General features: G+C 50.7%; 1 protein-coding gene across 1 annotated transcript; it reads left to right on the top strand.

Moving 5' to 3' along the window:
* The first annotated feature begins 487 nt into the window (after positions 1-487).
* CYSTM1 (cysteine rich transmembrane module containing 1) lies at positions 488-25,870 on the top strand. Its single transcript, XM_031607084.2, has 4 exons — positions 488-544; positions 1,283-1,644; positions 8,868-9,115; positions 25,424-25,870. The coding sequence occupies exons 1-4, from the start codon at positions 488-490 to the stop codon at positions 25,528-25,530; spliced, it is 774 nt and encodes a 257-aa protein (XP_031462944.2). The 3' UTR covers positions 25,531-25,870.
* Positions 25,871-25,993: the final 123 nt, after the last annotated feature.

The raw sequence follows: 25,993 nt of genomic DNA, 5'->3' as shown, positions 1-25,993 counted from the left end.
TGGTCTTGCACTCTGTTTTTCCCATCTTACAACTCATTTTCTTTGCAGTGCTGTGTGAGCTCAGCTTCTGCACTTGTGCTCTACAAGGTCAAGCCATGCCCTCTGGGTTGTATCTCCTGGACAGTAAGATTGAACAAAGTAAACAACAAAGACAAAAGCTGTGATTATAAAGCCTCTGGATTTACCCAGGGTGGGGAGGGCTAGGGATGGTAAATCTTGCTCAACCACAGTTTGCAGGCAGCAGAGTTTGTCCAGCCAGTAAGCTGAATTCACATTTCCTTTCCCCTGTTCCCGAGTAACAGCAGCAGGGAAACGCAGTATACAAGAGAAATCCACTGGTAAAAGAAAGGGGCAGCAGGGGCTGTTTTGGTAGGAGCAAAAGCCTTTCTGTCCTCTAGCATCTCAGAGTGTTCAAGTGGTGACATCAGTGTGTCTCACGAGATTTCTGCCCTCAGCTGCAACTCAGTAGTGCTCACATTGCACGCACATGGGGCAGGAGCCAAACACTCCAGCTATGCCTGCAGGAGGCTCCTGCAGCACTCAGGTAACCTCTTGTGATGTGCCAACAGAGATAGAAACGGGGCAAGCAAACTGCATCTGTCCTGGTCCACCAGGAGTCCCATCTCTTCTGATCCCATGGAGAACTGGGTTGGAGGACCAAAATCCCAATCCGATGTGTGGGGTGAGATGGACAATGTGAAATCCAACCTCGTTTCCAGGGTATTCTCACCTATAAACACAGAATTTCTATTAGAGGGGTTACAGTAGCATTGAAGTCTGGAATTCACTATCTGAAGTGCATGCAAGCTGGGTAATTTAAAAGTAGATTTAAATATCGAGTGTCATCATTTTAATGAAGCTAGTGTTTTTCAAAATGCTTTCTAAGTTAATTTTTAACAAGACAATGGAGCGTGTCCAACGGCACTACGGATCGAGGTGAGTTTAACGTTAACCAGTGGAACAACGTACACTTGCTGAACTGCACAGGCCAGACAGGGCAGGTCGTTCACCAAGGCACACACAAACGCGCAGGGCAGCGCTGGGGGGATTTGCACAGCTTCTCCCAGGCTGAGCCCGTTAGGAGCGCGGCGCTGCAGCGGCCCGAGCGCCCAGGCGGCTGCGGATGGAACTCAGCCCCGCGCGGCGCAGCGCGGCCCCGTCCGCAGCTCCCAGCGCAGCACCGCTGTACCTCGCAGCCCGCGAGTCGCGCTCATGTGACGCTGACCCGTAGTCCTGACCCGCCGCGTTCCTGACCTCGTTTATTTTACACTGCTTTCCCTAGAGCTCCCACGCACGGTTTCCCGTCGGTACAGAAAGCCGTGACGCACTGCGCATTCCCGAGCCCCTGCTGCACGGAGGGAGCTCGGGGACAACGGCGGGCGGCCTGGCGCCGAGCTGCCTGCCGTCACACCGCGCTGCCCGTCCTCACGCCGCGCTCCGGGCCCCCCGCCCGGCGCCCCCCCGGCCGACGCCGCCGTCGCCCATCGGCCCCTCCCTCCGGGCCGCGCCCCCCACGGGGCGGTCTCGCTGCGTGGCACCGCCCCTCGGCAGCGCCCGGCTCCGCTCGGGGAGGGCGGGGGGCTCGCTCTGCTCTCGGTGCGTCACTGCCCGCGGCAGGTGCGGGGCGAGGCGGCGGCGCCGCAGGTACGGCGGGGAGCGGGGTGCGAGCGGCCGCGCGGGGTCCCGATGGCCGCGGTGCCGCCGCTGACCTCGGGCCGTCCCCGCTCCTCCGAGGCGCGGCCGGGCTCCGCGGCTCCGCGGGGGGCGGAGGGGTTGCGCCGCCGGGGGAAGGGCCGCGAGGTGCCGGCGGGCCCGGGGCGAGGGCGGCGCGCGCGGAGGCCGCCGTGGCCACGCCGGATCCGCGCCTCCCCTTCCCGTGGCTCCTCCGGGTAACGGAACGTCGCCGTGAAACGAGAGATGGGGGCGGGAGGCGCTCGGCCTCCCCCGGCCGCGGCCCCTCGGCGACCGTGACGGGAACGGCGTTGGGAGGGACCGCTCTCGCGGGGCCCGGCCCGGCCCGGCCCGATCCGGGGGGGAGAAGGCGGCTTACGGCGGGCGGGCGGCCGGGCTCCGTGCCCCGCAGCGTGCGGTACGGCGCCGTGCGGAGCTGCTCCTGTGCTGGGAAGCGCTTCTCTCAGCCGCGTGGGTTACTGATGGTCGGGGCGCTGCTGCTTGTGCACGGAGCGAACCTCGCGAAGTTGCGATGGGATCTCGGTGATTTTTGGGGGTGGTCGGGAATTGGTGCGTTCCGTACTAATCTGCGGTGCGCACAACGGTATTGTTTTTTTTTTTTTTTTTTTTTTTCCCCCCAAGTGCTGGAACTCGTGCAGCACTAACCGTTACGGACCGCCTCCTCCGTGCCCCGATAAAGGCCGTCTTTGTAAACTACGGGTTTCTCATTTCCCGAAAGGTTTGTGAGCAGAGTGCAGGCGCTGCTGGGTGCTGTCGTCATGGAGGAATGCCCTGGGAGGGAATGAGCTCTGTATGCAGCCTGACCGCGGCACCTTGCAGCCCCCTGGGCTCTGACGGGGCTGCCCCAGCACTGGGCAGTGTTGCACCAAAGCTTGGCTGCAGCATGTTGCTCACAGCCCGGGTGTGCGTGCTGACATGAGGTTCAGCATCTCTGCTTCTAGCATTGTTCTCGAGTGATGATGGGGAACCACCTGGAGGGCTTTGTGTGCAGTTAGCAGAGGAACTGCTTGTTTTCTGGGGTAATTCTTTGCATGTTCAGATTAGTGTTGTGTTTTGTAGCAGGGCAGAGCAAGTTTGTGTACCTCCAGGTTTTCAGCAAACAGGTTTGCCTTCCTCCAGTTACCTGTTGTCTGTGCCCAGGCTGTAAGGGGGCAGGATCATTTGTATAGTGACAGTGCTTGAGCAAGCAGAGCTCACGTATCCCCCTCTGATGTCAGTATTTTTTACTCAATCAGCTATGGGCTGTGCCTCTTCCTGTTTCTCAGCTGAAACCCTGTGGCTCAATGAGCAGAGAGGAGCACTCTGTCATTTTTGGGAAGAGGGGAAGATAGCGAGAAGCCTGAGTCATTCAGACATGCTCGTTACTGCAGCTCTGGCATCCTGCATTCTGCAGCCAGCACATGGGCTGTTGCCTGCCTCCAGCCTTCCAGATGAGGTGCCCTGGTACAGCAGGGTGCCTTTCCTGGCTTTGGGCACACTCCTGCTTCACAACTGCACTGCGTTAGGCTGGGTGCTGGCAGGGTGTGCTGGGAAGGCTCTAGCTTTGCCATAGATCTGGCTGGCTGCTGCCCTTACATCAGTCATTACTATTCCAGTTTCTTTTTGTTGTTTGTCAGAAAGATGTATTCTACATCAATATTATAATGCATTGTAAAGGCATTGTTTAGTGGGTTGTTGATGGCCCTGGGCTCTTACTCTATCATATATTGAGAAGAAGCTGTAAGGCAAAGGCTCTCTTGTGAAAGTGTTGCTTCAGAAGTGCTCGCTTATCCCCTGTGACCAGCAGCCATTAAAGAAGATTCTTGTATGTCCCTTGTAGGCTAAGTAAAGCATTGTGTTACAGCTGCATGTGTGATGTGGAAAAGCAGAAAAAGTGCAAGCAAGAAAGCCTGTGCTATCCAAATTTCCAGCCTGTTACGAAAAGCCATTTTTTGAGGAAGGAGATCAGAGATGTAGGAAATGTGTGCATGACCCTACTATGTTTAAGAAGCCATGTGCTGCCCTTCAGTGTGGTTACTTCTTCAGAAAATGGGATGTTGTCAGGCAGCCCGGGTAGCATCCTCCATCAAATCCACCAGCGTGTCGGTGCTGGGGACTGCTGCTTCATCGCCAGGCTGCTGCCAGGGCACCATCTGAATTGCACATGGGACTGTGTTATCTATCTTAGGTGCTTACTAATCTCCTTGCTGGTCAGGCTGTTTGCTTCTTGTTTTCTTTTTGGTTGGAGCAATAAAGTTTTTTTGTCTACTCTGTAGTCTGGTTTAACTTGACAATCAGATGTTCTCAGTGATTTTTGGTTTTGGTATTTGTTATGCCTTAAAAAAGTCTTAATACATCCCTTTCAGAGCAACATATATACTTACGTATTTCTGGAGGTGTCTCTGGTGTAGCACATTGCACAAGGACCTGAACAACTGCATTGCACAAGAAAGCTTTCAGAGTCTGAAACCAAAGTGCTAACACCTGTATCTGCTGCGTGTTCCATAAAAAGAGCTTTTCTTTTTCACGCATCTTGCCACAGCACAGGGCAGAGCTCAGCTGGTGTGTGAGCACTGAGTGCCTTGGCTTGTAAGGCTGGAGGATCTGTGCTGCACTACTTCTCATCTTCACAGCTGCTGGTCTGTGCTGTTACATCACATGTTCTCAAAACCTTTAATCACATGTCTGAAAAATGTGAAACTTTTTCCTTGTGAGGGTACAGTTCACATGATACCAGAAACAGAACGTTGGATTTGGTCTTCTTTTCCTTTAGCAGTTTCACTGTCAAAACTATACAAGCAGCTCTTCAGTCTCAAGCTGATACTTTTGCTGTGCAGAACATGTAGGTATACAGTGGGCAGCATTTTGGAAGAAGGAAAATTAGGGAGTAAGGGATGAATAGCTTCATTCAATAGATTCTGAAGAGCTTCAAAACAGTTATTGTTGTTCATAACAGGCAGTGAACAAGGCAGTGAAGCTTGTCAGCATAAACATGAAGTTTTGTGGAAGCCCGTGTGTTGCCACTGTGGTTTTGCTAAGAAAGTGTGAGGGGTAAAGGGACCGGAGAGGTGGGAGGGGTTGAAGCCCTCTGTTTGGAAGGGCATGGGAACAGCCTCACCTGTCCCTGGGCAGATCGGGTGCCCCAGTGGGCTTTGAGGGCTCTGCAGAATGCAGCACCCAGTTGGGCACTTGTGAGGGTTAATACTGTTTATCCAAGCCTGAGGGGGTTCAGCCAGCAGAGATGCCTGGTCTGGTGGCTTCTGCCCTTAGGAGTGGCCACAGAGTTGTTGTTTAGGGGAGTTCTGGCAGCTGTTTGGATAAAGATGAGGAAATCCACCTTTTCCTGTTGCACTTAGAGTATCCCCTACCCTCAGAGACCTTCTGAGGAAACTGATTTGAACAAAACAGTGTTTTGAAGCTCTTCTTTTGACAGCACAAAGCTGGGCTTTTCAGTTCTCCCTGTACCTGCGTTTGGGGAAGCAGCATGGTTCTGAGCAGGGCTGTGCAGTGCTGCCATCCTGTTACTGCTGCTGGAGCGGGCAGGAGCCTTGGGAGCGGCCAGGCGAGGAAGAACCGTGCCATTTATCCTTAATGTACCTTTGATGCGGTCACTCTGTGGAGCTTGCATAGAAGCTGGTAAGAGGGAAACACAGAACTAGTGCCATTTAAAAGCCACTTGTACTTTTTTTCATTTGGGTAACGTTCATGTGAAATATCGTTTAAATTCTAGGCTCGTTGCCAAGAGCTGCGTTGTTGATGTTCGATGTACTTTCCATTAGAGCTCTGTATTGGCAAACTGCTTCCTAGTGCTGCAGGCATCAGCAGGGTGGGTCATGCCAGGGTGCTGCGCTGCCCTGCTGGCGCTGTGCCACTCACTGTGCCCTCCATCTCGCTCTGCACGAAGCCTGGCTGGGTCGATACCCACCGCGTGCAGTGTGATTCCTCCTGACCCAAACGGCAGGCGGAGCGTGGTGCTTGTTCTGCTGTCACGAAAGCCAGCTCTTGCTTCTAAGCTTTCTGAAAGCTGGTAATAACTCTTCTTTCCCATACAGTGGAAGGCTTTTGGTCCTCCTTCAGTATGCAGGTCAGACTGCTGTGTCACCCCATTTATACTGCTTTTTACCTACTTGATCTGTTTTCATAGAAGATTGTTTGGAGACTCAGACCTCCAGATGCCCATAAGGATTGGTATTTCTTTGCAGGTGGGTTAGCACCTTTGATGTACCGTGCTGCTCACCTGTATCATGAAAATGCAGATTCTGTGCATACTGTTTTCAGTTTGGTAGAGATGTCAAAATGTCCTCACCACCAGTAATTAGAACATCCATGCTGGTCTCCTTTACAGGGCTAGAATTGTTTTGACTCCAAAAGAGGTCCCTGGAATACCAAGTCTGCTAAGGGGCCTTCTGGGGGAGCTGCAGGGCCTGCCCTGGCTGCTTGCTCTCTCAGGGAGATGGAGAAACCAGATTGGTAACAGATGAGCTCTGTAGCAGCTTTGCGGGGGTGCTGATCTCATAGGAGGCAGTAAGTTTAAAGCCACCAGAGGATATTGTTAAAAGCATAACAGTGATATTTGTTTCTCCAAAGTGTAGTGGTTGCCAAAATGGACAGGTTAAAAAAAATACTTGTCAGTACACAAAAGCATTATGCTTCTGTCTGCACCATTTGCCTGTGTTAGTCAAAGATTGCAGATGCAGAAGGACTTAAGATTTTAGGAAATGTGGTTCTTATGTATAAACCTTCCCTCCTACCCTGTGTTTGTGTTTGTATGTGGCTCTCTATATCACAGAATCGTTGAATGGCTCAGGTTGAAAGGGACCTTGAAGATGGCTGAGCTCCAGCCCCTTACTGTGGGAAGGGTTGGCCGTCACTGGATCAGGCTGCCCAGGGCAGTATGTGTTCATGTACGCACTGTATTCGTTACGTACAACACATTTTGGTGTTCAGCTTTATTTATTTATTTTTTTTCTCCCTTCTTCCCAGCCCTTAAGGGAGCCAGAATGCGGCCCTCCTGGGGCATGGTGTGCTGCCTGTTTACAAATCCTGCCCTTCTGTTAGGTTAGGGTAAGCAGTATTTGCTCAGCAGTATGGAACAAAAGTTCAAGGAGAGCTTAGGGAAATTTAATGGTACATTAGCAAGCTTATCTCTTAAAAAGTAGTGGGGAGGGGAGAAAGAATAGGGTTGTGTGCATCTGAAGAAAATGGTAAAACCAAGTGGTCTTGGTACAGCAACAGCAGGCAGGGCATGTGCTTAATGGCATCTGAGAGTTTGAGTTTGCTGGATTTAGTGCTTAACTCAAGTTTCACATCAGGCAAGGCTGCAGCACAGCCCTGGCTCTTCCTGCTGGGAGTTCCCGGTGTGCTGTGAACAACAGATGGCTTCACTTGACATGCTGGCCTCTTTCTTTAGAGCTTTGTCTTCAAAGTGCTTATTGGAAAACCTACAACTATGACTCCTGATGCAGGCTTTCAGTAGTTAATCCTGGTTGCAGCTTCCATGGAATTTAGGGTTGAGAGCCCACAGCAATGCATAATAATACGCTAGAGTAGGAGCTCAAGTATGTCTCTGAAAGGTATCTGCTTAATGATTTAAGGCCCTGCCTTGCTAACACATACCTTGGTGAGTGAATAGGGCTATTAGGCATGTAAATTTGTGTGTGGGTTCATATAAATGGAGGAAAAGTAAATATTATCGTGCAATTTGAAATGGGCAAATAGAGTAGAGTAACCAGTAATGGAAGTGGGGATGAGGAAAATGTATTCCAGAAAATGTACCTTGGGACAAATTCCCTTGCAGGAATGTGACTGCCGGAGCTTGGTAGTGATGGCTACAGCCAGCTGGGCCCTGGGGGCAGCGTGGTCTGAGCACTACCGCAGAGTGCTGCATGTGTTTACAGGGTGCCAGGCTGCATGTAGGGAGTGAGCTGTAGGGCTGTGGGCTACAGCAGGCTTCCCCTGAGCCTCTGCTGCTGTTGCAAACACACAAAGCCACGAGGGCAGCTGCCTTCCTGTTTCGTGCAGCCACAGAGCTGCAGGCCCTTGCTCTGAGCTCGGAGGCAGCTCTGTGTTCCCATGGTTGGCTTGGGCATGGGGCACCAAGTGGCGCCATGCTGGTATCTGCCTGCTTATACTCACACATACTCGCTCCAGCCTCATTCTTCCACTGGAACTTTTGTTTGGCCACTCCTTTGGGCTGTCTCTAAGTTAGATGGACATTAGTGGTCTTTGGTGAACCAATTCTCCAGTGTGTTGTACCTGAGTGAGCTGTAGGATGTGCTGCCTGCCTTTGGCCTGGTTTGTGAAGGGAGAACTTCCTTGCAGCATGCCTGGGGGAGCTGCTGAAACCAGGAAGGCTCCTTAGCACAGGGCATTGGGGTCACTTATGTTTCTCAAGCAGAGAGAAGTATGAGGAACCTTGCGTAAGGGATGTCTTGCTCAGTCAAGCTATTTGGAGGCTAACTGGAGTTGCATCATTGTGGTGGCAGTCTTGTCTTCTGATGGCTGTGACTTGAGTAATGCAATAGATAGGTTTTATGAACTTCAAGTCCCTGAAGTGTTTTTAATATTGCTTTTTGAATGAGAGTGAGCCCATGGCCCTGGTTGTTTGTGACTGTTTAATGGATTGGTTGCATAGAGCTGGAAGGAGCAGGTGATGTGCTGGGTTACACAGTCATCAGGAAACTCCTCATGCACAGCCTTGTTCCAGAGCGAGTCTGGATGATGGTAACAGTTAGCAGACATGTAATGTTCTGTTCCCGAATGAAGCGCTCTTCTGCTGGAGATGAGGCTACCTGGTGTGTGTCCTGGATGGGCCGCTTTTCTGTACGCTTTTCTGTTTTACTATTGACAGAAACATGAAGTAATCGCTTTTAAATATCTCTTAAAAGCAGTTTAGTCATGAGGGGAAGCAGAAGGCATTTTCTTCGTAGTGCAGATTTCTTTGTGTGACTGGCTAATGTTTGACTGGAAATGGGCAAGCTGCTCACCTTGCAGCTGTGAACTGATGTCACTTAAAAGAAACCTCTTCATCTCAGGCTCTGTCCCTGTGATGGGGTTAAAAATCAGTTTGCTGCTTGAGCAGGTACTCTCAGGCCTCTTATGTCAAACTCTGGTCCACTGGAGAGCAGTCTGAAGTGGAGTATGTATGCTGGGGTGAAAGCAAACCAACTCTTCTGTTTGTTTTCCTTTTTCTACAGGACAGATTCTGCATCCCAAATGAACTACGAAAATCCTCCACCTTACCCTGGCCCGGGCCCGTCGGCCCCTTACCCACCCTATGCCCCACAGCCAGGTGGCCCTCCTGGCCCCTACCCCGGCTATCCACCCGGACCCGCAGGGCCGTACCCGCCAGGCCAGCCAGGCTATCAAGGTTATCCGCAGTACGGATGGCAAAATGCACCTCCGCCTCCAGGACCAGTGTATGCAGATGGGCCTAAAAACACAGGTATGCTTAGCAGCAGTCGTGCAGGGTGATTGTGACCCTTTCTGTCTTACAGATGCATGACCTTGAAGTAGTGTAGTTACCAGCTTCTGGTGGAGGTGGAGACCTGTTTGAGGGAGGTGTTCTGATTATATCTTGTTTTACTGCCATCTTTTGCTGCCAAGCCTCTGATAGTTCTCTGATTCTTTGAAGATATTGCTGAAGGTTCTTTATGCTGATCCCTCCAGGGAATCGTTGCACTGACATTGGTGTACACACATTTTGCTGGCTCTAGGTTTCCCACAACTCTTCTGCCTGTCTTTGGGTTGATAAAAGTTCAGCTAAAGGCTATAAAGCTAGAGCTGTTGATATTCATATGTGCAGTACTTAATCAGTTAACGTCTGTCCATTTTCTTGAGCCTAGACATAGCTGTCCAGGTGATCTTGTATGCCATTGGGATAATTCCTGGATTTCTGTGTGTTTTGCTGAATTTTTGTTGTTGTTGTTTTCCCTTTTTGGGGGGCGGAGAACAAAACCAGCAGGTTTCTAGAGAAGGGAAGGAGGACAGTGTAACTCACCTTGGTAGGTAGCCAGTCCTTCTGTGTGCCACTTCCTCTCAATACAGTATGCTGACTTAATGTGGACGCTCATAGCTCTCTTGGGGCTTGCTGCAGTGCCTGGTGCAGGCGTGAATTGTCAGAGTAGAGCCACAGAGACAAGGAAGGGACTGCATCATCTTTTGTATGAGGAGAGGCTGGAGCAGCTGGGACCCTTCAACCTGGGGAAGAGAAGGCTCAGGGAGATCTCTTCAGTGCCAGTAAATTTCTGAAGGGAGGTGCTGAGAGGATGAGTCTAGACTCTGTCATACCAACTCCACTGTCTGGTTTCAGGTTTCCTCAGTGATAATGGTACTAATCCAGGCACCATCCATACCTTTGCTGCAGTGAATATTACAGACAGGCCTGAGCTGTTGAGAAGAGCCTTAAGTACCTAGGCTGCCTTGGGGTGCTAGAGGATGTGGTGAGAGCTGCTGACATGGCTGCTATGTGGGAATGGGTGTGGACATCACAGAATGCTGTCCAGACAGCTACGGTTGAGGTGGGAGCTGCCCTCAGGAAGAATAGACAGAGGCTGTGTGTGTGCTGGAGGTGTCTGTTGTGGTCACAGGAGGTCTAACTCAGGAGTGGAAAGAAAACTAACTCTTATGTCAAACCTAAGTCAGTGCTTCACTGCTAAGCAGTTCAAGTACTGCTGTTGCTGTAAAGACTGGGGCTGATAGAGTGGGAATTGGAGCTGATGTCACCTGGTAGGTTGTCAGGACTCAGAAGATTCCTCTGTGGCCTTCTCTGCTGTCCTTAGCTCTAACTTACTGAGCTCATTCTCCGTATATTGTCCTACATCACTGGGGCTGTGTGTGCTACTACTTGAAGTCTTCTCAGGTCTGGAGTTGATATGCTTCTGCTGTGTTTTTGAGATAACTGTCTTCTCTGCCCTGCCACTTTACCACTGTGTGATACTCTGACCGAACAGTGCACTGCAACAAAGTATGTTCAAGGTCCTTGTTATATGGGAAACTGGAATTTGAGATAGTTTGAAGAAGTTTTTCCACTGTGGTGAATCCAGAGTTGACACACATGGGTAGACAGACTGAACAGTGAAGGGATATTTTCAAGAACCTGTTTTTTCAGTGTTCTTGATTACTGGCCTCAGTGACAACAGCATGTGTAATGCAAAGCATGTGCTCAGCTTCCTCTACAAAAGTTTCCTTCTTCAAGGAAAGACTTGAAAGACAGCAGCGTGGAGATGCTTCCCACTGCTGCTGCCACATGTACTTGAAGTGTAACCAGGATTTTCCCTGGTAGATGCACCTTGTTTGCAGAGGCTAACAGCTATGCCTGGATGTGTTCTTAGGGAAAAACTTCCTGGTCTCCCAAACAGAAAACTTGCTTTGCTTACTGCAAGTAGCACTTTGCTGCTATAGTAACAGAGGGATGCTCCCAGAAGGGAGAGGTGTCCTGTTGCTTTGGCGGATCTGCTGCTTTGAATGCCGAAAGGATCCTGTATCAGACTCAGTCAGGAAACTGCACTGAAAGCTATTTTGTTCAGATCTCTCTCTGACTGAGGCACCTTTTGACCAACACAAAAAACTGTTGGGAAGTTGCGAAAAACCAGTAGTGAAATATTTGTCCAGTGACAGCCAAGGCTTATGCTGCAGAAGGCACAGTTTTGTGTTAAACCTCAGCAAACACAGCTGCTGTTCTGCATGTTAACCCACAAATCTAGGAGATCTTGTTTCAGAATTGGCTTCCTGTAGCCATGTGGTCTCTAGGATAAACTTGGGAGTTGGTGTCTTTTGCTTTTGCTGAATTAAATGTAATCACGTAATGGCTGAGACCTCTGGAGGTCATCAGGTCCCTTGTACTAGGTTTGGCTGAGACAGAGTTATCAGCCTTTGTGGTGGAAACTCACAATGCTGTGCTTTGGGTATGTGAGAAAAGTAATGGTGATAGCACAGTAATGCAGCTGGTGCAGAGCAGTGCTTGCACTGAGTCAAGGGCAGGTCTGCTCCTTGAGCCACCCTGTCAGCATGGTGCTGGGAGGCAGTGCTGACCTAAACTGGCCGAAGGGAAGTTCCATGCCTTATGGCGTTGCCATCAGTAATAAAAGCTGGGAAGAGGCAAGGAGAGGGGGCTGTTTGGAGTGCTGGTGCTTTTTTCCTAAGAAACAGTTGCATATGAGGAGTCCTGCTTCACTGGCAGTGGTGAATCTCTGCCTGCTATTGGAAGCAGTGAGTGAGTTCTTTTTGCCCCACTCGTGCATGCAGCTATTGCTTTACCCAGCAAACTGCCTGTATCTACACCAGGAGTTCTCACCTGTACCTTTGCAGTTCTCTCCCCCACCCCACCTGGGGACAGTGAGCAAGCAGCCGTGTGCTCCTGAGCTGCTGCTGGCTGATACATAGCAGCTCTGCTTGAGCAGTGTGTCCTATGGCAAGGTATAAAGATGTTGCAATTAAAAGGCTTTAATGACAACAAGCTGGAAAAGTGTAAGGCTGCTACCCTCCATTAAATTCTTGTTGCTGACTCATGACAACTGACATTAAATAAAAGCAGGACTAAATGTGTTTTGCATCCAGAGTTTTCCATACAATGCTTAGCACCTGTGTGCATGCTGCCTGTGTCTCCTGCAATGTGTTAACCTCCCATATTATAAGGAAGGAGCATGTCATTTTGTACCTGGAGGTGATATCCAGATGTCAAAAAGGCAGACTTCACAGTAACAACTGCTATGGTCACTATGAGTACTTTGCTGAGTTACCAAATTAAAACAAAAACAAATTGTAGAAGAGATGACAAGAGTGAGGATGAAACTTTCAGACAAGATTGTACAAAAAAGAGTAATGGTGGGGAGGAGGGTTTTGTTTTTATGCCTGCTGCATAGGTAAGCCTGTGCACAGAGCTGGGTTAGAGAACCTTCTAAGCTGAGGAGCTCACAGTTCAGATTGCATCTCAACAGGAGAATTTATCAGTAGGTTTGTGAAGGTAAGAGGAGCTTCTGGGTTTGTTGCTCCTGAAGCGGTAAACATGCCTGAAGAAGTGATTCTGAAAAAGTCTTTAAGGTTGAACACGTGAGAGAGAAGTTTCACTGGGGCCTTCACTGGGGCCTATTTTTAATCACTTGTAAATATAAATATAAACCCCACAAACTAAGTTCATGTCAATGGGGGTTTTTTAAATAAGAATAAGCCTTTTACTTGTAACTAGGAGCCAAGTATTTCTAGCATGTGGGATGCGTGTGTGCTCTTCAGCATATTTTTGTTTCCCTAAAACATGCACTTTGATGCACGTTGGTTTCTGGACCAAAGCAGTCATGCTGTGTATCACAGTACTGATGCTGATGTATTTTTTTGCTTGATCTTTGCTTCTTCGGGAGGTTGGACTCGATGATCTCTGGAGTCCCTTCCAACCCCTACAATTCTGTGATTCTTCCTGGCACTGCCTTCATCAAGGTGTGGTTTTATTGCATGTGACCCTGGTTCTGTGTGTTCCACAGAGCAAGCAAAAAATAAATAAAATGAAGGGTCACTTCTCAGTGGAATAATTGTTTGCTTATGTAAAAGAGCATTTATGAATGTGTAAAATGAAATCAAGGCTATAACTTTTTTTTCTGCCAAATCTTCTCTTCCTTGATTCCTCCCCTGAGCCCCTGTTGTTCTCCTTCCCAACCAGCCCATCAAACACAAAGCAGAACTGTGTTCTATGACAGCTTCATAGAAGTCTTCTGAGAGCGCTCTTGGTGGGGCTTCCCTTAATGACCGCTTCCAGCAGCATCTCATATAGAACTGATAGCCTGAAAAAAGCCGATTTTTAAAGATCCATTATACTGATGCTGTAAATCTGAACCTCTTACGGTAAAAACTGTTACTGTAACTGAATCAAGTAGTTGCAGGCTGGCCTGGTGTGGTGTGATGTGGCTGCTCAGCTCCAGCAGTTCTCAAGAAGGTCTCAGGAGGGCTGCTGTGTGCTGTTTTGCCACCTGAGTGCACATTCTGCTCCCCTACCTGAGTTTTCTTAATGTTATGGTTTAAGCTACTCCAAGTCATATGCTAGGATTTATTTATTTACACTGAGAACTAGGAAACATGTTCTGTTTGTTGTTCATGCTTAAAGGTATTGTACTGTGTGAGTGGGCTCTTCTGCTGTGCTGATCTGGAGAAACAGTCAATTATCCAGCTTCAGTGGCTCCACAGGTAGAAATAATAACTGTCGAGGCACTTTGGATCTGGATGTTTTCCTTCTGGTATTTATATGTGGGCCATCATATATACACGCTGTCAGAATCGGATGGTAAAGCAGCATTTCTGGGGTGGCAGTCTTCTGTGTACCACCTGTGTCTCTCAAGGGCTAATGGCTGGCTTGGCTTTTGGAGGGAGCTACACAACTTGATTTCTAGCTGTAGAGGTGCATTACTTTTGGAGCAGCCTTCCTATCCCATTTCCCCACCAGTATTTTAATTACAGCATTAATCCCATGTCAGCCAGTGCATGGGAACAGGTGATGACCAGCAGGTGCTTCTTTCTCACTCTCAGTTACAAATGTGGTGTAGTACTGTTATTGATGATGTATTTTAAAAAGTACAAAGTACGAATGACATCCTTTGTTAATAGCTGTGAAGGCAGTGTTTGATCTTAGCCTTTTGTCCAGATCTCATCATTTTACTTGTTTTCCCCATTGATCCATAATGCTGTGCTGGGTGTGAGAGCCAGGCTCTGGCAGCAGCCCACCTTCCTGGTGGCAAACAGAGCTCAGCACTGCGTTTCACCTATTGCATACACAGGGAGATAGGATTTCTGCAAGTTGATGAGCAGCAGCGATGCTTGGGGCGAGAAGAGCAGCAGGCTCAGTGATGCAGCCTGCCTCCTAATGTTTGGCCAGCTGCAAGAGTGTACAGGCCAAAGTATGTGTTCTTCCTCTTTGTGGGACTCAGTGCTGAGAAGAAGGAGCTGCAGCTTCTCCAGCTCACCCTCCAGATGCCTTTCGCTTCTGTCATCCCCAGAATAAGTTTCCTTAGAAGGCAATGTGAGCAGCTCCTCAGGCTCTCTCTCTGCATGTCCATCGTAGAATGGCTTGGGTTGAAAAGGACTGCAATGCTCACCCAGCTCCAACTCCCTGCTATGTGCAGGGTTGCCAAGCATGAGACCAGGCTGCACAGAGCCACATCCAGCCTGGCCTGGAATGCCTCCAGGGATGGGGCATCCACAACCTCCTTGGGCAGCCTGTTCCAATGTGTCACCACCCTCTGTGTGGAAAAACTGCCTCCTAATATCTAACCGAAACCTCCCCTGTCTCAGTTTAAAACTGTTCCCCCTTGTCCTATCACCATCCACCCTTGTAAACAGCTGTTCCCCTTCCACTTTATACGCTTCCTTCAAGAACTGGAAGGCTGCAATGAGGTCTCCCTGGAGCCTTCTGTTCTCCAAGCTAAACAAGCCAAGTTCCCTCAACCTTTCCTCATAGGAGAGGTGCTCCAGCCCTCCGCTGGACCTATTCCAAGGGCTCCATGTCCTTCCTGTATTGGGGGCCCCAAGCTTGCATGCAGTACTGTAGATGGGACCTCACAAGAGCCAAGTAGAGGGGGACAATCACCTCCCTCTCCTTGCTGGCCACCCCTTTTTTAATGCAGCCCAAAACACAGTTGACTTTCTGGGCTGCAAGCACACGCTGCTGGCTCATGTCCAGCTTCTTGTCCACTGGGACCCCCAAGTCCTTCTCCACAGGGCTGCTCTTAAGGAGGTCTTCCCCCAGTTTGCATAAATACCTGCGATTGCCCTGACTTAAGTGCAGCACCCTGCACTTGGCCTTATTGGGCCCATGAAAACCTAATGAGGTTCACTTCTCCAGCCTGTCTGGGTCCCTCTGGATGGCTTCCCTTGTGCTCTCAGAAGGGTGTCCTAAAGCCAGCTCTGCTCTGTGCCCATGCCCTTAAGAACAGTTTCCCAAGGGATCCCACTCAGCAGTTCCTTAAGCAGCCAGAAGCTTGCTCTCCTAAAGCACAGGGTCCTAACTCTGCTTTTTGCCAGGCCTGCATTCCTCAAGATCACAAACTCCACCAAGACTTGGTCACTACAGCCCAGGCTGCCTCCGATCTTAACCTTTCTGATGCTCTCCTGTGCATTAGTGAGCACCAGGTCCAGTAAGGCTTCACCTCGGGTTGGTCCATCTACTACCTGGACCAGGAAGTTGTCCTCAACAGACTCTCCAGGAATCTCCTGGATTGTCTGCCACCTGCCACGCTGCTATCCCAGCAGGTATCCGGGTGGTTGAAATCTTCTATCAGGACAAGAGCCCACGAGCACAACACCTCCTGCAGCTGAAGCAAGAAGGTCTCATCAACAGGCTCCTCCTGATCAGGTAGCCTGTAGCAGAACCCAACCACTACATGCCCTCAGCTGGAACCGATCCTTGATTTTTACCCACAAGCTCTCGACCTGATCCTGGCTGTTCCTCAGACACAGCCTTTTGCAATCTATCCGCTTCCTAACATAGAGGGCAACTCTGCCACCCCTCCTACCATCCCTTCTATCCCATCCAAGCAGGCTGCTGTGGTTCTCAGTTTAACTATTGCTGTGCCTTCCAGCCCTGCCTCCAGACAGATGGTGTCCTGGCAAAAAATGGTCAGTTGCGATCTGTTGGCAGATGTTCTGGTCTCTGTTTTTCTTACTGCAGTGTGCTTTGAAAGTCTGTGTCCTCTCTCCCCCAGACCTGCTGTGTGATGCCTCTTCCAAGTGCCCATAACACTGCTGGCACGGGCTGCTTGCTGGCATGCAGTGCTGTCCTGGGACTGATGGCTGAGCTGCCCCAGCCTGAACCGCAGCTCCAGGCCAGAACTTGGTTAAACCTGGGACTGAGGATGGTTTTCAGTGGCAGTGCTAGCCACAGGAACGTGCTGTTCTTACCCCTGCAGTTGATGTGCTGGAAAATTCATCCTGGCTTTGACTACGTTAGGATTTCTCAATGAAAATAAATGTTAGAGGGAGTTCTCAACTTCTGTAGGTGTGGGAGACGTCTCTGTGTCAGTATTTATCGGAATCTGGAAGAAAACGGCAGGGTCTGAAGCCCAGATTTGTTGTACCTTTGAACTGGGGGTGGAGGGGAAAGCTGGTTTGTTTGTTTTTTGTTTTTAATATTTATGTTATTTTTATCTGAATGTCCTGAGTGCATTCTGTGTGACAAGTCTGTGCTTTGAGGAGCTGGTTGGTGCCTGCTGGCCTCCTGCAGAGCCTGGATACCTGCTGCCAAAGCAATACTCTGCTCCTGGGCGGTACCTGTAGCCCTGCTTGTCAGAGCTGTGGAACCCTTCCTGGTGCACAGTGTGGCTCCAGTGGGTTCTTGCTTGGTGTGCTGTGTAGTCATTGTCTACAGCATGCAGCGTGTGGCCTGTGCAGCTCCCTGACAGCTCAACCAGCACTCTCAGGGTGCCTGCAAGGAGTTTTTAGGCTTGCAGAAACGAGGAGAGACTTTCCTGTTCTGGTGGATGTGGTCACCTGATGGGGTGAGCTTGCAGTGATGTGGGGACGTGTCACTGTGCTCACTGTTGACATCTGCTCAAGGAGTAGAGATGCTTGTGCTCAGAGCTGGGGTCTGGGAAACTTTCTTGAGCATTCTGCAACTTTGGAAGCTTTTTGCTTGAAAATTGTATTTCCATCTGACTCTGACAGATATTGAGTCTGCTAAGGCATTGCCTGAAATCTGAATATGATGTAGGTAAAGAGAGCACATATACAGTGAAAGCCTGGCCAGGATGGAGCTCGGGGAGCAGGGAATGTGATGTGACAGGCACAGAGCTGTTGAGCACGTGTCCACAGAAAAGGAGCACAGAAAGAAGGAGAATGCTGAAAGGTGCTCTGTGCCCAGGGAGCTGCTGGACATCATCTTATGTGCCCCAGCTCTGCCCAGGAGGCCTTGTGGGCATGGGAGGAAGTGTGGGATGGAATGCAGCCCTGGTGTGAGCCACATGCCAGTTCCGACTGTAGGCCTAGGATCCCTGTTTCCCAGGGGTCCCTTCTTCTGTGCCAACATGGGATTTTCTGCAGGATATGCTGCAGTCTGGGAGCTTTGGTTGGGTCTTCCTTCCTATGGAGCGCGCATCCTAAGGGGTGGCCCAAGAACATGGGATTTCAGATCACTGGCCCCTCTGCCTCCCTGGCTGCTGGTAATGCCCTTGCGCTAACTTCCTCTGTTCTGTCTCCATCTGGAATGGAAGGACTTTGAGAAGATTTCAGTACCAATGTGCTGAAGGCTTATGCAGATGCATAGACAGTAACGATGAGCTGCAGCCAGTGATTAACCATCAGAAATCACTGTTAAAATAGTGTTGCTTTTCACTGAGTGTCTGAACAATCAAAAATAAAGCTCCTGGTGCAGAGGAGAAAACAGTGGCATTAATGAACGCTTCTGCTCTGAGCAGCTGTCGCTATGGCAAGCAGCTGTGCAGATAGTGTAGGAGATTTGAAGTCTGCAGCAGCAGTGGTTGGTAGCCGCTGGTTGCCACTTCCTCTTGGAGCACTCCCGGCATCGCCTGACGCGTGCAGCAGTGCAGTGCTGAGCTGGTCTATGTTGCAGCCATGGCTGGAGCTGAAGAAGCAGCGCCTCACTTCTCCCTGGCCCTGCTCGTGGTTGCCTGAAGTGGGGTTTGCTGAGTGCCTGGGTGCCATGCCTGAAATACCTCAACAAGAGCCGGGGCCTCAGGGGCATGTGGCAGCGTTTGGAAGGGCTCATGGTCCTCCCAGCTCTCCAAGGGGCTCTCCCTGCTGGGAAGTTGGCACCTTAGCAGAGCAGCAGTGTCTGTGGCAGCGTGGTGTGGGTGTGTTAGCAGAGCTTGTGTCACCGCTCCTCAGTCCATGTAAGTCCCCTGAAGCGCTGGGGTAAGGAGCACCAGAGCTTAAGGTCACGGTTTTGGTTTATGCCAAACTGGGTGAAAAGCACTGCTGGCACCTTTCCGTTCTGGAGCTAATGATTAACGTATCAATGAGGTATGAGCAGAAAGAAAATGTGTGTGCTTAAGATAAAGGAGACTGTACATGAAATAACAAGGTATTGTAGTATTTGTTCTAAAAACAAAGTGGGAGGTATTTGCATTGGGCTGCCCAGACTGGTACTGCATGATTACAGGGAGCGCTGCCACTTCGGGCAAGCATGATTCTTCGTGATCTGCAGTCGCTGAGGTTGATTAGAAGATGGGAGGTTCTGCTCAGTTCTTACCCTGTCCCATCCCGTTCTACAGAGAGCGGTAGAAGTGGAAAAATTGTAGCCTTTGAAAATCAGACAACCCCCTAGAAAACAACAATGGAAAAAAAGCAACTTGAGTGCCTCTCAAAACAGTTGCTTCTGTTTGTGCTGTCAGTTGGACCTCCTGTCCCAGAGCACTCATGGGCTTATGTTTATAGTGGGAAGGACTTTGGTGCTGTGTGGGAGATCCTCAGGTGTCTGACCTTGGGCAATTATTATTGGGCATGAAGGGGCTCGTGAAGTCCCCATAAGGTGTGCCGCAGCCAGCTGGCTGCAGCTGGGAGGCATTCCGCTTTCTGATACAAAGCATATAGAAACAGCTGGTCCCTCGCTGACATTTTTGGGGTTTGATTTTTGTCAGCAGTTCTTGCAGCAGCAGACCTGCTCCCTGCTAAGAGGAGGCTGCTGAGCAGTAAGAGTGCTGGGAAGCCACTGGCTGATGTCATTCGGGAGGGCATCGAATGGCTTGTGTCACTAACGTGGTGATTTGGGTATGGGTTTGTTACACTGCCTTGTGAGTGCCCTGCTTATAGGGGATCCTATGCATTGAAAGTGGCACCAGTGCACAGTCCTGGAGGAGCGAGGCTACGAGGCATGTTTCTGCCTTCCTTGGGTTCTGCTCCAGCTGGTTGCTGAGAAGAAGCTCCTTAACATCAGTGCATACAGCAGCATGGTTGAAGTCTCTCCAGCTTCCTGCCTGCTGCCAGCTTTATGCCCACTGCTCCAGCAGCTGCCAGCACTGACTTGCAGGGTTGGGAGCAGAGAGGTACTGACCTACTTGTGCTGAGCAACAGTGTCCATCCATCTATGATCCAGCCCAAACCACCTGGGCAGCCATGCAGCAGGAGTGGGAAGCTGCCATTGTATGGGCCCAGATCCGCGAAAGCCATTGTGTTTAATATTTCAGCAAACGTTTCATAAGAGCACTTTATGCATGCTTTGAACATGCTTTGTCACTGTGTCCTCAATGCTTGGCTGTAGTTTAAAATTTCTGACGGATTAAACATAAATACTTCAGGCAAACTCTCCTTGTATGCCTGCAGTCCCAGGCAGCTTGCTGTATATGAACCGCCCCAAGCAGCCATTTCAGCTCTGCTTCAAGGCGGGGATGGTTATGCAGAACTATCCTCCAGTGAAACTGCATACAGTGGATACTTTGTGAGTTATAAACACACCAATAAACCCTTTATTGGTTTGAGTGCTGCAACAGAGGAGTTGTCAAATGATACGCTAACAATGTGCATTTTTTGCATCCTCACACTGAAGCAACTGAATGTGGAGCGGCCGTGCAGACAGCCCGGTGTGCTCAGAACAGGCATGGCAGATGTCCTGCCTGGCATGGCAGTGTGGGGCCGTGGCCTCCTGCCTGCAGGTGCTGTGCAGGGTGGCTGGTGAGAGGAGCCTGCCCTTGCTCAGGGTGAAGCACCAGCCCTGCGGTGTGCAGGGAGGAAGCACAGCTGTGTGCTCCCAGCCTGGAAGCCCCATCCATCCTCGGTGCTCCAGCACCCAGCTGAAGGGATGCAAGGCAGTGCCTTCAAAGCACTGTAAGCTTACACCAATCAGATTTGGAAGTGTCATGTGCTACAGAGCTTTTTCTGGAGCACAAGAGGATGTGCTGTGCTTGCTGGTGTTTTCCAGAGGATGGTCAGCTTGCTGCCTTCAAGTTGCCAGAACCCCAGGGTTGCCAACACTTCCTCCTGCCCCATGCGCAGTGCAGATCTGGTTGCCTCGGGGCAGCATGGCCCTCAGCTCTGGGTACGTCACCCATCCTGCTCTGAAGCAGGAGAGCTTGAGCTGCATCGTGCAGCAAGCACTGCCTCTGCTCGCAGCACCGGGAGCTGCTTCAGGTGCTTCATGAGCAGCTGTGGGAGACGTGGCTGCAGGCTCTGAGGGAAGGCAGGAGCTGAGGACTGTCCTTTTCTATGGAGGTTTTCCATTCTGGCAAGGAGCTCTTGCCCTTCCTATGTGCCCTTCAGCAGGCAGTGTGTGCTGCTCAAAAACCGCATGTCATCTTTTTGTACTGAGGTGCTTGATAAGTGTTTTGTCTTTGCTCATTGTAATGGAACCCTTCTCAGAGGAAACAAAGGCACCAAAAGGTTCAGACCTTGTGGATCTGCCACGGGCAAAAAAAAAAAAGAAATAAAGAAATAAAGAAGCTTGAAGGCTTTTCCCAGCGTGAAACTCAGCTCCTTCCTTCAGTCCTTCCAAGCTGAACTTGTTCAGCTGCTCTTCTTACTGAATGGCTTGGTCCTGAGGCAGTGTCAGTACAAAGGCACTGTGTGGGGCAGGGTCCACCGCCCATCACAGCTCTTAGGCCACGCCTTTAGAGGGGGTGTGCGTGTGGTCCACTCTTTCAAAGGAGTGGAAGAGGGTCCCTGGACAAGGCCCGGGGTGCTCGGCTTAGGCGTCGTTGCCCTGGTTCTGCTCTGTGCTGCAGTGGAGGGGGCTGCCTACCTCTGGCAGCACAGCCCCAGCCCCACATGCAGCCTCCCCTCGCTGGCCCCACGGCTGCGTGTTGCCTGGGTACCTCACTCTGAGGGACAGAAGGTGTGTGTGTGAGCTCTGTAGGGGTGGCCATGGTCACAGGCAGGCACTGCTCCTGGAGGAGTACGGCACTTGGCACATCTGTGTCAGCACAGCACGTGGCTGCCTGCTTCCAGAGCTGCCTGGAGAAGAAACGTGCTTTCACCCTACCATTGCTGGGCCAAGGGCACCTTTCAGTGAAACTGGGTGTACATACGTAGCTGTAAAGTCATGGAGAGAGGAGCAGAATGGACCGTAGTGCTTTGGCTGAGACGTGTGGGGGCTGTGCTGGAGCTCAGCTGTGCTCTGTCTGCGTGGCAGGAGATGCTTCCTCTGTTATTGCATCTGGTGAGAGGGGGGCTGCCTGAGGCTGGGGATGCAGACTGTAGCCTGAGGGTACATATCTGGGTTTTTTTTACTCTGCTGCTCTGTGCCCCACCTGTGAAGTACAGTGGTAACAGGATGGAGTATCACCAGGCTGACAAGGCGCACCTTTTCCTGCGCAGACCTCTGCTTGTCAGCCCCATGCGTTCAGCCACCTGGAGTGCTGGCTGCCTGTGTGTCTCATGCAGAGCATAACAAACAGACCCAAGAAATGTTATGTGCCTGCCTTCAAATTGTGCTGTGGTTTCAGGTGTGATCTCCAAGCTCAGCGAAGAGGAAGCAAAAGGAAACAACCTGACTTAGTGTTTCCAGTAAAGACAAATGCAAGTGCACTATAGCTATGCAAGTTGGTGTCCTCTGGTCCTTGTCAACTTGTACTAAAATTGTATTTTAAATTTCTTTTTAAAAAATTTCTGCTTGTGTATGAAAGTGACCCAGTGGCAAGGAACCCACCAGCACTTTTTTCGAAGTCTTCTTACTCCATTCTTGGGGCTTTTGCCTCCTTGTATGAGTGGAGGTGGCAAAGTTCTCTGATGGATTCACTGCAGGGCACAGCTGAGTGCATCAGTGCAGCTGGTGGCACCTCTGGGAAAATGCATTTAAGGCAGCTCCTGCTGCTCTCAGCACTGTTTGCTGGGAGCACTGACAGAGCCACCTGCTCCATCCCTCCTTCATAACCACCGATACGGAAATGAACGGGACCAGAGCACTTCAAGTGCATGTAGGATGGGGAATGAGCAAGAAGCCAAGTTCAGAGTGCAGTTACAGGGCTACAATCTTGTTGGCATGCAGTGATTTAACTCTGATGGGCAGCTAAGAACCACCATACAACTCCACTCCGACTCCCCCTCTTCAGAAGGTGGAAAATATAATGGAAAAAAGGCTCATAGGTTGAGATTAGGACAGGGAGTTCACTCACCAGTTATTGTCATAGGAAAAACACACTCAGCATAAGGGAGATTAATGTAATTATTGCCTACTGATAACAGACTAGAGCAGTATGAACTAAAAGCAAACTGAAACACCTTACTCCCATCCACAATCTTCTACCTCCTCTTCTGAGGAGTGGGGGTTGTGGACAGCCCAGAACACTTAAGTCTCTACCAATTTCTCTGCCCCTGCTGCACATGGACGTCTGCTCTGCACAGTGCCTGTGGGCTGCAGGGGACAGCCTGCTCTGCCATGGCCTCTCTGGGGCTGCAGGGAACCTCTGCTCCATGCCCTGCAGCACATCCTGCCCTCCTCCTATCCTGACCTGGATGTCTGCAGGGCTGTTTACCTCACATTTCCCATTCCCTCTTCCTCAAATGCCACTGCTCAGAAGTCTTTTTCTCTTCCTTGTCTGCCTTCCCCAGCGTCGCTCATGCTGCAGCTCTGGCAGCATCTGGTCCCTTTGGGAGCAGCAGGAGCTTTGCTCTGACATGGGGCAGTGCTGGGCTCTGCTCACAGAGGGCACTCTGCAGCCCCCCCACTACCAAACATTGCCGTGGTGCTCACGGGACGTGGTGGTGTGGCTGCTGTGGCTGTGGCTGGAGTGTTGCCATAGAAGGACAAGGACTCTTTAGGAAGGACAGGCAGCAAAAGTGGAAGTTTCCCTTTATGTGAGAGAACAGCTGAAGTGCATGGAGGTCTGCCTGGACATGGATGAACAGCCAGCCAAGAGTTTATGGGTTAGGACTAAGGGAAAAGTAGAGATAGGTGACATTATAGTGGGTGTCAACTATGAGTCACCTGACTGCATAAAACAAGCAGATGAGGCCCTCTATTGACAGATAGGAGCAGCCTCAAGTTCACCAGCTCTGGTCCTTGTGGGGACTTTAACCACTCCAATATCTGTTGGAGGAATAGCGCAGCAGGAAGCAAGCAATCTGGTTCCTGAAATACGCTAATATTAAGATCCTTCTCCAGATGACAGGAGCCGATGGAGTGAGGTGCTCTGCTGGATGGTGGCTGCCAGCAGAGCGGGTTTTGTTAGGAACATAAAGATCAAACACAGCCTTGGTTGCAGTGACTGTGAGATGGTGGAGTTCATGTTCCTTAGATCAGGGAAAGTGGTGCATAGTGAGCTCACAACCCTGAATGTCTGGATAGCAGACTTTGGTCTCTTTGAGGATCTGCTTAGAAGAGTCCGCCTGGAAAAGGCCATAGAAGGAAGAGGGACCCAAGAAAGCTGGTTCATGTTTGAGGGTCACCTCCTCCAAGCTCAAGAGTGATCCATCCCTAAGAATAGGAAGTCAGGCAGAAGTGCCAGGAAGGCTACACAGATGAACAAGGAGTCATAGAAGAAAGAATGAGGAACCTGGGAGGAACACTGAGACACTGTCTGAGCACCCAGGGATGAAGGAAAGCTAAAGCCCTATCAGAGATGAATCTGGACAGGGATATCGAGAAGGGCTACTCCAAGAATATCATAATGAAAGGAAGACTGAGGAAAGTATCGTGTCCCCATCCAGAGAGCCCTGGGCAGGTTGGAGCCATGGGCTGCCATGAACCTCCTGCAGCTCAGGGGGGAGGGCAGAGCCCTGCCCTGGGGGGAACAAGCCCAGGCCGCAGGACACGGTGGGGCGCCCTGCTGGAAGCAGCCTGGCAGGAAAGGCCTGGGGGTGCGGGGGGACCCTGAGGTGAATACGAGTCAATAATGTGCCTGTGCTGCAAAGGCCAACGGTGTCCTGGGCTGCGTTAGGCCTGGTGTTGCCAGCAGGGGAGGGAGGTGGTCCTGCCCCTCTGCTCAGCTCTTGTGAGGCCACAGCTGGAGAGCTGGCTCCAGTTCTGGGCTCCCCAGGACAGATGTGGGACTACTGGAGAGAGGCTAACAAAGGGCCGTGAGGGTGATGAAGGGGCTGGAGCACTTCCCCTACAAGGAAAGGCTGAGAGATGGGACGGTTGATCTTGGAAAAGAGATGGCTTGATGGCTCAGAGGGATCTCATCACTGTCTATAAACACCTGAAGGCAGGTGCAGAGAGGACAGAGCCAGGACAAGAGGCAGTGGGCACAAACAGGAGGTTCCTTCTGGCTACTGTAATACACTTTTGTACTGCACAGGCAACCGGCAAAACAGGCAACCGGCACTGGCACAGGTTGGCCAGAGAGGCTGCAGTGTTCTCCTTGGAGCTATGCAGAAGCTGCCTATTTGTGGCCCTGGGCACCTGACCAGGGTTTCCTTGCCTGAGCCGGCAATGGAGCAGATGGAGCTGGAGGTCCCTGCTGGCCACAGCCACCTGTGGCTCTGTAGGGACAGGGAAGCACCCCAGCTCCCCATTTGCACAAGCAGTTACACAGCTTGCACCTCCTGGCAAGAGCAGGGGAAGGTGCACGGAGGCTGAAGAGCAAAGTGAAGGGGGAACTGCTATGTGCTGACAGCAGCTGCCCTTCACCATCGGTGTCTCTGAGCAGGGAAGAGGAGACAGAGGAGTCAGTGATGCTGAGCTGGGGAGAAGGAAGAAAGGTGTTGTGTTTATGTTTGTCTTTCTCACTTCCCAGATTTACTTTAATTGATGTTCAATTACATTTTCCCATTCCTGCTTCTGAGCTGGAAGCTCCACCCAAGCCTTGGCTCCCTGCCACAGAACGATGTGGGCCACCTCTGGGCGCCAGGGCCATTTGGGCACTGACTGATGGCTCTTCTGTCCCTGCAGTGTACGTCGTGGAAGAGAGGCGGAGGGATGACTCGGGCGAGAGTGCCTGCCTGACGGCATGCTGGACCGCACTCTGCTGCTGCTGCCTCTGGGACATGCTGACCTGAGCCACCAGAGCTGCCGTACCTCTCACGAGTGCTATGCAGTCCCCCCACTCCTTTCCTGACTCCTTTCTGTTACTGTAATCAACGCTCTGCTTTGCACAGCCAAGAGTTCCTGTCTGTCAGTCCTAGCGCCTTGTTGGGGTGGGGGGGGGTGCACTCCTTTATTTTAGTAAAGGAAAATCCCTTTTTAACATTTCTAAAACTTTTGTTGTAACTTTGAAGAATGTGCTCGTGGTGTATTTCAGCCAAAGGCATTTTGATGAAATGTGTATTTATCGGTTGAAATTTTCCTAGTCCTAGAAATGAAGATATACGCAATAATTAAAGCCAACAGTTGATTTTATTCGCTAAGTCCCAATTGTTTCAATAAATCTGTCCCGTAGAGGGTGTGCTTTCCCCATCGCTGTCTCTTCTCAGCCTCCTGCGTGCTCTGACTGCAGTGCAGCAATGCTGGACTCGGCTTCAA

This window comes from Phasianus colchicus, chromosome 15 (genome assembly GCF_987193195.1).
Source record: "Phasianus colchicus chromosome 15, bPhaCol1.hap1.1, whole genome shotgun sequence".
NCBI lineage: Eukaryota > Metazoa > Chordata > Aves > Galliformes > Phasianidae > Phasianus > Phasianus colchicus.
The sequence above is the reverse complement of the archived record's forward strand: the minus strand, read 5'-3'. Positions and strand labels throughout refer to the sequence as shown.

Excerpts from the sequence above, each read along its gene's own strand:
- CYSTM1 (XM_031607084.2), top strand. The coding sequence starts at position 488 with ATGGGGCAGGAGCCAAACACTCCAGCTATGCCTGCAGGAGGCTCCTGC. Across the intron at positions 545-1,282 it reads GAGGCTCCTGCAGCACTCAG|AGCTCCCACGCACGGTTTCC; the intron begins GTAACCTCTTGT and ends TGCTTTCCCTAG. Across the intron at positions 1,645-8,867 it reads GCGAGGCGGCGGCGCCGCAG|GACAGATTCTGCATCCCAAA; the intron begins GTACGGCGGGGA and ends CTTTTTCTACAG.